Here is a 12,925-nt window from a genome sequence, read left to right on the forward strand (position 1 = left end):
TGTATTTATTTGTATTTTTTCCTTCATCATAATAGGCCAGATTGTGATTTTCTGGTTCACACTGGGGAGCAGTTACTCCTCTCCTCACCGTAATCCCACTGGTTTCATGTGAGTAACTGCTCATCAGTCTGAATGAGGGGTTTACTACAGACCCAAAGTTATTTTAATAGTGGTTTTTACAGTGTAGCATAACCTTATTTAACTCTCGTCTTTCAACTGGAGAGAGCATGTCTCTCAATGTGTGCTGAAATCTAGGCCTTTCTTTTGTGACAGATGTTGGCAGTGCCGTTTCTGCAGCATATTTACTGAAGTTCTCATGTGCTGAAGTGTTTTTTTTTATATTCTCTTTTTTGTTTTTTTGTCAGCAGATACTTCTTTGATTCCAGCAAATTTTCTTGTCCCTTCAGCTCTGCAGGGAGCTCCGACTCACTCTGCATTTCAAATTGATTGGCTCCAAGTTTAAAAGATTCCTGTGGTTTAACACAGAAAGCATGTAATGGGTGTTTGGAAACTGAAAGACAACTTGGAATCGTTTTTCTGAACTAAAGTCTTATTCTTTTTTCCTTTTTGTCAATGTGTAGGTCTCGCATGACTTTGCAATCAACTTTAATGAAGACAACCCAGAATGTGCAGGTAACACTCGCATTAAGGAAAGCAGATTGCTGTACTTCTGCCATATGCAAAGTGGCGAGTAATTTTGGGAGCTTCAGCTTGCAGTGTCCAACATGAGATGCCTGGTTTTTAGAAAGTGTTTAGCATCTACATTCTGAAAATCAGATTGTTTTTAAAGTGTGTCAAGTTGGATACCCAGTAACTGAGGCTCCCAAAATCACAGGACACTTTTTGAAAACTGAGTTTCCAGTGTTTCCTTATTTTTGCCTAGATCCTCAGCTATGGTTAAGGGAAATGCTGCACAGCTCAGGATGATGGAAGATGCAAAGGCAGTCTTTGCACTCCCTTGATCCAAGGCCATGTGTGTGCACAGCCAGTCCCCTGACATAATTTGACTGTTGTAAATCACACCGGCTGCATATGGTGCCAAGGGCTCAGAACAGCAGCTGTGGATCACTGTGGCATAAGACATTCCTGACCATATCCCCTTTCCCTTAGTTACTCTAGTGATGCAGCACAACTTGGTCTCAACACAATGGAGAATTTGGGCCTTTGATTTCTAGCTAATAGCTGAAATTTATTATTGCTAATCATCAGTAGTTAAAGGATAAAATTGTTGATTAGATTTTGATAAATGTGTTGTAGTTATAAGTGATGGGCAGTAATGATTGCTGCTTTTACACTAATATGTAGTGACATAACTTACTGCTTACTTTGTACAAAGTATTGGAGAGAGAGCACACTAGAGATTTAGAATATTTTCTTTTTATCAGCAGAGGTGGGAGTATTGAGGGATCCCATGAGAACACATAAGAATGGCCATTCTGGGTCACACCAGTGGTCTATGTAGCTCAGTATCCTGGCCGGTGAAAAGCAAAGGGACGGGAGAGACATTCCATAGTAGTGGTTTGAACTTACCATTGGCTTGTTTATTTTGTTAGTTTTTTGTTATTCATTTTACTTTGTCATGTTCTGTATTTAGGACTCAGTCATCTAATCAATTAACATTTAGAATGCAGGGATATTTAAGACTGAGAGGCATAGGAAGACATGGTGCAGCATGGGAATGTCTGAGGGAGACTTTTAAAACCACACTCAAAAAAAAATCTCAATTGGGCTTATTAAATATAGCTTAGTGGATTATACTCTGATCTCGGGTTTAGAACATGTGGGTTCTAGTCCTAGACCTTGCTGGGTGACCTTGGGCAAATCCCTTCACTGCTCTCTGTCCCACTTTCCCTATCTATAATACAAAGATATAATGATGCTTATCTTTTTTGTAAAGCACATTGAGATCTATTAATGGAAATTGCTATAGAAGATCTAGGTATTATTATTATTATTATTCAGTTCTACTTGGTACCATTAAAAATAATGTCCAGTTGGATGAAAGTGAGAGAGAGATCACAGAGCATCCAGTTTAATCATTTGGCGCAACTCCTCATTGCCTGCCACTGACTCTTGATTAATTCCTAAACCAATTATTCTGTGATCTCTCTTTCAGCTTCCTTAAACACCCTAGATTTTAATTGTCAGAACCCCAATATATTCTGTAACAAGCGGGTGCTCCTGGGGGCGGGGGGAAGGTGAAATAAAGAGCGTAAGGGCCCCACTTTTCCCCATATAATTTATTTTATACTTACAAAAATCATAGAAAACACAGCTAGTGTGATAACAAGTTCTTGCCGAATGCTTCTTGGTGCAGACCAATACATTGATGACTCCTGTAGTGAAAAAGCATTCTTTTGATTCGTTTAGAAGTAAAAAATGAAATCCCATTTTGTATGTGAATAGCAAACTGTCACTGGTCACTAGGGAACACTGACATCAGGATAAAAGTGAGTGCCATTCTATTCTGAATAGTGACTGAGTAAAGATCGCATATCCTTACTCAGAAAATCAGCAGCTAAAATAATTTTTATTGTTTTTTACGCCTATTAGCTTAAAAGTGCTAACACAGCTAAGAAAGTAGGAACTGGATTATTTTCTTAGTTGTACATGAGCAGAATTTCTTACTAAGTTCCAATCATTTACACTCTTGCAAACCCATTAAAACCACTGAAAACTCTTAAGGATGCACAGCTGTATCAGAGAGCACCATTTGGCCTGCAGAACCTTTATTATTGGTTGTTTTGCATGAGATGGAAGGAAACCCAGCTTGATTCTTTGAGTGCACAGTGAGTTTGCAGGCAAGCAGTTAAAAAAAAAGTTATCTGTAAACTGAGCGCATTTGATATGGAAATAGTTGGGGGTGAACAATAAATATTGAACCCCGTGATGCCATTTTTTACGGAGTCACTTTTTAGAGGAGAAACAAGCTTTCAATACTCTAGGTATTTAAATTCAATTATTTTTGTGCATGCTCACATACTATTTATTGTTTGAGAAAGAAAGATAACTGAGAGATTGTAGAGCCTGTAATCTGAGCAATAATCTTTGCTTTCTTTGTGTGTAGATACACACACACTCTCTTTGCATTTTAATAGCATACTTTATCCAAGGAACTCAAAGTGTATAACAAACCTTTATGAATTACACTGTGAAGTAAGTTGTATGTAAGCTAATAGGGCAGTCTGGAAAACAAAGGGATGTCCAAGGATGACAAACAATCCAAGAGGTAATAAACTTTAAGCTAAAAGAGACATTTTATTATAATATGACAGGAGAGTAAATATTTTCTGATGGGTATTGCTTGAGGATATATGCAAAAAAAAGGTATATTTGGTATATAATATGTTCCCCTTTCCTGGTTCAGAGAAACCCTTTGAAATATACCAGACTACATGGGATAGGATTTATTTTTGTGTATTTTAATATCTTTTTATTAATAAATATAATATATGCATAAACTTTGTTTTGTGTTTTTATCTTAATAAAGTTTGCAGGCCTTAGTGGAAGAGACAATAGGTATATCAGGACCAGATTCTCATCGAGTTTAAAACTGGGTGTTAAGGAAAGGGACCCCCCAGACAAAGGACTTCTGCCCTGCTATGTGATGTCCTATCTAATTTAATCTCTCTGGAGTTACTGGTGAAAAGTTTGTAACCTATAATAGTAGGCTTACAATCTAACCAGTAATCACAGCTAGAGTTAAAGAGCATTCTTTTAATTTGTAGTGTTGTAAGTGGCAGGGAAAATAAGCTCGGTAGGTACATAACTGTCTAAAGATCAAGGTGTTCTAATCTCCATAGTATTTGTATAATGTAATTCCAGCCTCCTTTGATTTGTTAGGGTTGTTTATTGGGTCACTTTCCACAAGTTCCATTGAGAGTTCCTCTTCAGAACAAGATCAGTTTAGGATCTTAGTGAAATAATGACACTGTTCAGCCTCCTTCTTCAAAGTTCTTCGGTCCTTCACTTTCTTACTAACCCTCTAGCCTTGTGCAGCGGGAGTTCTAAATTTTGAAATTACTTCACTTTGCACTAACACACCAGGGAAATTCCTGTTCCCAAGGAAAAGGAGCTGAAAACACCAATAGCTGAGCTCCAATCTTTACACGGTGTCTGCAAATACAATTTACCCTGACCTGCCTCAGTTCCCACTTCCCAGAGATGAAAGAAGGGTGACACAATGTCCAAAAATGGTTCCTCCTTCATCAAGACCTGGTGACTGAAGTACATTTTGCTGTAGACAGCAAAGTGCTTTTCTGTTTCTTTTTAGCTTGTACGCTTTTTGCTCCGATTGAGATTTAAATTGTGAGAACCATTAGTCAAATTAACCCTGAAAAAAATATTTTTCATAACACCAGGGAAATGTTCAGGTTTCTTGGCAAATGTATTAACAAAGAGGGAGCCTGCTGATAGCTGCTTTGATGAAGCAGAAGTAAAGCTTTCTCTAATAAGAGAGAGAACTGTCAAAGGGGTATCATCTTTTCATCACTAAAGTCTATATTCCTTAAGTATGAACATTCACTGGTGCCCAAGTGATCGCTTAGCGTCTATGCTGAAGATGATGAGTCTAATGCATTTGCAAATTGTGCATGTTAACTTGAACAAACTACAGCTAATCCCTGCAAAATGTATACTAAGTGCTGTTAGTAAGGAGAAGAGCAGAGTAATGAATTATATATTACAAAACAGCTACAGGAGGTCAGGGCAGCTGGACACAGCTTCTTTGAAACAATTGTGCAAATTCACAACTGTACAGAATAAATTGACTGAGGCAGTTTATTCCTCATGTGCTAGAATTGCACAAATCATTTAAAAATTGATCAAGAGTCTTTAACTTGCAACTTAAACATGGTACCAGATATGTGCTCCTTGTTACTTTCCTTCTTAACTTCCTCTGCTTGCTCATTTTTATATAAGGGATACAAGGAGTCGTTGAAGCGTATCAGAGCTGCCTTCCTAAGCTACAGCTTTATGGGCCGACAAACATTGCTCCCATCATCCAGAAGGTGGCTAAGTCAGCCTCGGAGGAGACTAACACCAAGGAGGCATCGGTAAGAATAGCAGCAAACTGCAAGCTATGCTAGGACCTATTTGTCTTACTATATATTGGATCTTTGCTAGGCAGTCATGATCTGGGTCATTTTGATATATATGAATAATTTCTCAATGCTGCTATATCTTAGCAGCCTCCATAAATGTCTTCACATAAGACAAATAGAATCAGTGTCACACAGGGCCCTGTACTTGACATTTTCTCTGATAAATATTCCCAAGCTCGTTCTAAAACCTGTTTTTTTCCCAATCCAATATAATATAAATTGTGGCTTGATGTCATATCAGGAAAGATTGGACCTGATCCTCAGCAGGGGTAAGCTGGTGTAGATCCCCGGAGGTCAAATGGCTACCATTGGAGCTATGTCCATTTACATCAGCAGGGATCAGACCCAGGAGTCTTAAACCTTTTCTGTGACTAGCTCACATAACTGTGTGAGATGCTTAGATGGGAGGTGCTATAGACATGCACAATGTTGTTATCGCTGTTTTAAACATGGATAAATAATCACACAGGAGAGGCCAAATGATATGCTCAAGGCCCACAGCGAGTTGGTAGTGATAACTGTGCCAGACCCTGACACAATGATCCTTGTGAGCTTACTCCAGACTTTCATGACAAACATCCCACAGAAAAGACACAGAGCTCCATTCATTGATGGAGCACTCAAATGTAAATCCCTGCTTGCCCACCGTTCCTACTAATTGTCTGTCATTTTTATACAGTGTGGGGCATTTTCTTCATATTACCTGCCATTTTTTTCTGTTTTCACATTCCGTCTTCACCATATTACAGCATGATTTCTGCCAAACCACTTGATAGCCAGTAGATCATTGATGCGATTGCATGAGATGCTTAGATACTAGAGTGATGGGCTCTACAAATGATTAGGAGGCACAGACTTTATTTAGAACTTACTGATTTGTAAGAACAAAAGAGCCATTTTGGAATGAAGCATTAGGGGTTGGCCCTAAATACATTGATCTTAGGAGACAAAGCGTTAAAAAAGATGGCCACATCACAGAGCCCATACTGGAAGCTCCTTTGTTTCCCTGGAATCATATTCAACTATGGCTGTAGAATTTTGTTTGCTTTTCCCATCATGAAGTGTTCTGTTGCTTTTAACAGTAGTAAGAAAGGTCTGCACCTCTCCATTTATGAGAAGACCCATGACAGTTTCTTTCAGCTGAAAGACCTAAGTACAGAATTTATTTTAAATGTGATTGAAATGCATTGTACTTATTCTCCCTCTGCCCAGCAGGACTGAAAATGAGGGAGGGAAAATGTGTTAGCACTGTGAAGCCTCATCTACAATTGGCTCTGAAAAATGTGCAGGAATAGCATTGATATTGGAGTCAGAGATCAAAGAAATTCTTGCCTGTCTCTGAGGGGAAGAGGACTGCACTGTATATCATACCAGAACAGATCTGTACAATGGCATCATTGTCATCACCACAGCTAGGGCTTTCCCAGAGTTTTCTTCTTCTGTCTGGTATATCGCTGCAGTGGTGTTCTCCGCGCAACACTGTTTTAAATAGAGTGGTTTAATGCAGAGGAAGATGAATGAATTATGGCATAGTATAGTCCTTAGGGGCTAGACTTCTTAAAAGAATCCACTTAGGGTGACCAGATAGCAAGTGTGAAAAATTGGGACACTTTTTTTTTCTCGAAGGGGAGGGGGTGATATAGTTGCATACATAAGACACAGTCTCTAATATCAGGACAATCTCAATATTATTGGGACATCTGGTCACCCTAAATCCACCGGACAGAGTCCATCTAGTCCCAGGACATTACGCTGGGAGTCTGAAGACCTGGGTTTTCTTCTCAGTTCTCTCACTGAATTAGAGTGTTACATTAAGCAAGTTACTTCACCTCTCTGTACTTCGGTGTCCTCATCTACAAAATGAGGATATTAACCCTTAACCACCTTTTGTTAAGGGGCTCTGGATGAAAAAATAAATAGCATAATAAATAGATGTGTAATAAATAGTATTATAATTATATTTTATTCTATTTTCATTTAAAATGTAACTATAATCACTGCTCCATAGTTGAGATGTCCAGGTTGGGAGGATGGCTGCTGACCAAAATATAGAACACTGTGGGCTGTATTTCGCACATTGGGCAAGGAAAGAAAAAACACTTTTATTTTACTTTGCAGCATGACTCTTCAGGAAAAAAAAATCTCTGTGTGTTTTGGTTTTCACACACGAGAGGCAGTGAATGTGTGTGTGTGTGTGTGTACATTTTCTATATGGATAATATTACAGCTCAATTTTAACTGTATAGTGTTTCTCTGCTTTGTTCCCCCGCACACTGTGACTCAGTTCTACTACTCCCTGTACAGGAATCAGTTTCCTTGTAAAGTAAATGTATAAAGTGCACTTCAGCTGCCTCGCTGTCCAGAAAGGCCCAAGTGAGAGTCATTCTTCCTCATTTATCAAATGAATGTCTCGTATCCCATTTCATCTAGTTCAGTGTAACTCAGAGTAGGGAAAGGAACTGAAATGCACCAAAATGCTTAGTCTCTTTTAGAAACCTGAGAATGACGAAATCTCTCCTCCAGGTTTGACAGTGGATTTGGAAAAGTTCCTCATTCTCTCTCCACTCCCAAGTCATATTTCCTCTCCTGGAGGAGCCCCTGTCATGCTCCTGGACAAACTAGGAACCCTCCCCATGCATTATTCCTCCCCTGAGTGCCAAGAGATGGTAAGCCAGCCTCCACTGGGCAGAAAGCTGCACTCTCCCTTTCTGCCTGACAGCAATGTTGGCTCCCTAAACAGAGCTATTGTAATCTCCATTACAGTTCTTCCCCAGCTTCCGATGCTGGAATGCAGCACCTATCTCCGTCTCTCTTCTCTTTCCATTGATTCTCAGCAAAAGAGTGTAGTCAGAAACTATCAGCAGAGGAAAGTGAGTCATGTAGGGATCACAACCCAAGGGGGGAGCCAGACCAGTCAAGACTCCAAACAAAAGTCCTGACACCTGCCATGCTCCTAGCAGCCAGGAATCCACCATTCTCCTCAACATAGTATTCCTCTTGGCTTTCCCCTGGAAATTAGCCAACCCCCAGTTAAAAAACACCAAGATAATCTAGGGATCACCCCAATGGAAGTTGATTCCTATGGGATGCAGTCTACCTCTGAGAACATTTCTTTTTTAAAAACAGACTTTGTCCAAAGCCATGGTTTATGGTTGCCATAAATGTGCATTAGAAAAAGGGAGGTAGCTTAAGATAAAGGTTTATATAACCAATGACATTTTCCCCTGCTCTTCTCTCCATTCGCAACCTGCAGCAATATTTCATCTTGCTGATTCTGACAGACGGCGTGATCACAGACATGGCTGACACCCGGGAGGCCATCGTTCATGCTTCCCACCTGCCTATGTCAGTCATCATCGTTGGGGTTGGAAACGCTGATTTCAGCGACATGCAGATGCTAGATGGCGACGATGGGATTTTGAGGTCCCCCAAAGGCGAGCCTGTTCTTCGAGACATCGTCCAGTTTGTGCCATTTAGGAACTTCAAACACGTAAGATGGATTTTCAGTCTGTTCGGTTATGAGGCTGTGTTTCAGAGGCTGCTCTTACCTTAGGTTGAAACAAGAACTCAAGTGCGCCAGTCCCAGCAAAATGGCAGCGTTTTATTTTGAAAATGAAATGGAATAAAGCTAAGATGTGGGAGAGAGAAGGAAAAAAAGAGAGAGGAGAATAACTATATGTCAATGGGACATTGAGGTGTCTCCTGTTTGGTTACAATTTGAGCCCTCGATTCTGTATTTCTCAGTTTTTCTCCTCTCATTTGTATATGTCCTGATTTATTTTAAACTTCCGTTTTTTTTCCTTCTCTGTTTGGCTCTTGTCCCTGAGCCCTATAGTATCCCCCAGATGGGTCATTTCCACATAGAGACTGGAATCACTGTGAATTTGAGCTCATCCGGTTTATACCAGATTGTTTCCTTGTCAGAATTCAGCCTCCTAAACCAGCAGACGCAGGACCATCGGTGGGGAGGGCCAGTGATTCCTTGTTGCCTCCCTCCCTCAACCCCCACTCCGTCTCCCCAAACTCTGTGTAAGCATGGCACCTTGAATCCACTGCCAGCCACTATTCCCCAGAATGCACCCTTAGGGGATGCAGTGGGTGGGAGGAGATACATTATGAAAAGGGTAAAGTGGACCAGCTTTAACTTACCTGCTAAAACTGAAGGGGGAACATGGCAATGGAGTGCAGCCATACCCTGGCCCTGCACACTCCCATCTCCAGTCACCATCTCCTACATGGTAGCACCTGAAACTCTCGGCATCAGCCCTGACTTTCTTCTGGGTCAGGGAAACTCAGGCACCATGTCACAGAAGCAACTCTCCCACGTACAATGAGGCTTCACAGGATCCCATTTTCTTCCTTGTGAGAACGGAGGGTATATTTTGAGTGTGTGTGCGCGTGAGCCAACTTTCTCTTATCTGTCTTCAACTATCTCTCCCCTTTCCCTCTTCTGTTCTTTCTCCTGCCTCATTTCTCTCCCTTTCCCTCTTCTTTCTGACAGGTTTCAGAGTAACAGCCGTGTTAGTCTGTATTCGCAAAAAGAAAAGGAGTACTTGTGGCACCTTAGAGACTAACCAATTTATTTGAGCAGAAGCTTTCATGAGCTACAGCTCACTTCATCGGATGCATACTGTGGAAAGTGTAGAAGATCTTTTTATATACACACAAAGCATGAAAAAATACCTCCTCCCACCCCACTCTCCTGCTGCTAATAACTTATCTAAAGTGATCACTCTCCTTACAATGTGTATGATAATCAAGTTGGGCCATTTCCAGCACAAATCCAGGTTTTCTCACCCCCCTACCCCCCCCCCCACACACACACACACAAACCCACTCTCCTGCTGGTAATAGCTTATCTAAAGTGACCACTCTCCTTACAATGAGTATGATAATCAAGGTGGGCCATTTCCAGCACAAATCCAAGGTTTAACAAGAACGTCTGAGAAGTGAGCTGTAGCTCATGAAAGCTTATGCTCAAATAAGTTGGTTAGTCTCTAAGGTGCCACAAGTCCTCCTCTTCTTTCTCTGTCTCTCCCCTTTTTCCTTCCTACTTTAGTAAAGCTGTTTCCTGTCTTTTAGCAGCAAGGAGCCTTGGAACCATATTTTCACTATTTAATTCTGACTAGTTCTTTCCACTCTACTGTATCCTATTAACTGAATTTCTTTTTCTTTGTGGAATAGACCTTTCCATGCAGCTCCTATGTACTAGTGAACCACAGTTCTGGATTTATCTCCACCAAAGGTTATGTTGATTTTAGGATTGTTGAGGGCCTATTACACCTGTGGGTTGTTCTGTGTCTTCAGATACGTGTCTCTTGCTTACATTTTGTTGCCCTCTGATTTTTTTATTACCACAAGGAGATTCTCAATTCATCTTCTCCTCTCCCAAATCTCATTCTGCCACATTTTAACGAGAAACACACCTCCCTCCTACATCCATAAGGTCCCATTGCGACGTTCACCCCAATCTCACCGAATAACCTGGTTTCTCTCACCTCTCCAGCTTTAGTTTGGGGTAAACTTAGACTCTGGGAGGCGGATCCTCAGCCAGTGTAAACTGTCATAGTTCCACTGAAGTCGTCAGCTGATGATCTTCCCCTGAAGGTGTAGTTGTATCCATTACTTGTCAGCAGTGCTACTACCCCAGCTGTGAAACAGAAACTTTAACAAGGTGCGATCGTGACCTGCTCCCAATTAAAAATTCCCCTCTACGCTAATCACAGTGTGCAGCTTTTCACATGAGGTGCAGTGTATTGTGAAAGCATTGAAAGGTGAGTTATTGGAGTTGGTACTAGACCTGCTTTTAGTTAGCTGAAAATATGTTTCCATGAGGAACTCGCAAAGCCAGCTTCTTTTCTGTTTTTAGTGCCATATTGTAACTTTAGGACAGAGCTGAAATCATCCTTGATTGATGCTGACCATTGCAGTTCTTTCTGGACACTGAATAGATCGTGCTGCTGCTAACTTGTGAGCGAGTCTGTGATCTTAATTGCTAATTGTGGGAAATTACAAGTATCTATTGTCTTTAGTAGTTTTAGGTTAACTTTCAGAAATTTGAAAGGGTAGCAATCTTGGAAAGTTATTTCACTCATTAAAAGAAGAGAAATTTGGTCTCTCTCTCTTTCTCTCTAGATATACACAATATTCTCTCCATATCAGAAGTACCCATGTAACTTATAAAGCATGGTATTCAGTCTCTTTTTATTGAGATCTTGAGTGTCTCAACTTAACACTTTAAGGTGCACAGATGCCAGTGTAATAGGTGCAAAATAAATGCTTGTGATGATAACCACCTCTTGATGAATCTCTTTATTACAGGAAGTACCCAAGATAATGTTTCTATTAGCAAGGTGAGGTTCCTTACCTGCCTACATTTGGACAATACTAGCCTAACTGAAAATCTACCTCATGAGTCTAATATTAGAATAACTTGTTGGATCACTATAATTACAGGAGAAAGAGGTGAAGTCTGGAAGGGAGAGTCAATAAAAATGAGCGTATAAAATCAATCCCTTGGGGAGGTCTTGATGCAGAAATGCACTTAAGCATATTCATAACTTTCAGCACATAAATAGTCTCATTTAAGTGATTGGGATTACTCACAAGCTTAAAGTTAAGCATGTGCTTAAGTGCTTTGCTGGATCAGGATTTCTCAAGGAAGTGAGTATTGTCCTTTGCTAGTGTTCACTGTCATTTTAATACCAACAGTATAATTTCATTATGAAGGCCGAGTGTTATGAGGTGCTAAGCTATTCCTGCATGTTGTCACTTAGCACCTTCAAGGATAAGATTTTTATATTTGTAAATTCTTCAGCGCAGGGACCTTGCCTTCTAGACTAGTCTCTCAAGGGTAATGCACACCTTTGATGCTGTAGAAAGAATTATAATAGGGGTGGTTCTTAGCAAATCCTAGAATCATGGGGCTTTGATAACAGCCAGGTACTCACTACAGTTAAAAACAATTGTCCACAAGTATTGTGCATCTTTACTAGATTCCACATTTAGCCTGACTGCTACGGGGTAACATGAAAATAGAGAGAAAAAATGTTTTCTGGACTGAACTGAATTTCTGTCCTCCAAAATTATCATCATCCAAATATTTGTGTGTCATTATCTAACAAAAGCAGAACAGTGATGCCCATGAACAATTGCCAAAATGTATAAGAATATGAAAATCTCGTAATGAATGGCATTCTGCGATGGAGATTTTAAGCATTGAATTTTTCAGCCTTTTGGACTCATGATAGATGCACCATGCACAAATCTGATGCAGCCTGTGGATCATTTTCCATTTTCCATTGTGTTTAATCATAAAGCCTAACAACGGTGACTTAATAACACATATCACGGAAGAGTGTGCAAAGCCAAGCCCCTACCTCTGCAAGGAGCAATGTTTTGTACTATGTTTTGTAATTAAAGATTAGGCATGGTGAGCCTCTAGAACTGAATCAAAGTAATTTGTAATATATACCAATTATCATCAGGGGGAAGTATTTTCCCACTGCTGGCTGAATTGATTGTTGTGTATTAACCATCAGTTGAGAAGTATTCATCTTGAGTTGTTTGTTGCTACAATGCTGTTCAAGCATATCATTAAATGCAGGAAAAATGTTATAGGGAAAATTAATTTCTCATCTGTGTTAAACTCCTATGAAGAATAACTCTTATTTGTTATTGTTGATGCAGTGCCATTGGAGTGCATGTGCTTTACAGACCAAAGACATAAATAAGGTGTTATTCTCATTTACACAAATGCCTCTTTACACCACTTTGGCCTTAAAGTGGGTGCACGTTGCCAGAGCAAGGAGAATCATGATCCA

The 12,925-nt window shown here is 40.1% G+C and overlaps 1 protein-coding gene across 1 annotated transcript in view; it reads left to right on the forward strand.

Annotated features, from left to right (window-relative positions):
• The window catches only part of CPNE4 (copine 4), a 335,322-nt gene that overhangs the window by 318,543 nt on the left and 3,854 nt on the right, over positions 1-12,925 (forward strand). Inside the window, exons 14-16 of the mRNA XM_073333242.2 lie at positions 582-633; positions 4,921-5,054; positions 8,356-8,592. Of these exons, the coding sequence (XP_073189343.1) occupies positions 582-633; positions 4,921-5,054; positions 8,356-8,592 (423 nt within the window). The remainder of the gene's footprint in view (positions 1-581; positions 634-4,920; positions 5,055-8,355; positions 8,593-12,925) is intronic.

Source organism: Lepidochelys kempii, chromosome 2 (genome assembly GCF_965140285.1).
Source record: "Lepidochelys kempii isolate rLepKem1 chromosome 2, rLepKem1.hap1, whole genome shotgun sequence".
Classification (NCBI taxonomy): Eukaryota; Metazoa; Chordata; order Testudines; family Cheloniidae; genus Lepidochelys; species Lepidochelys kempii.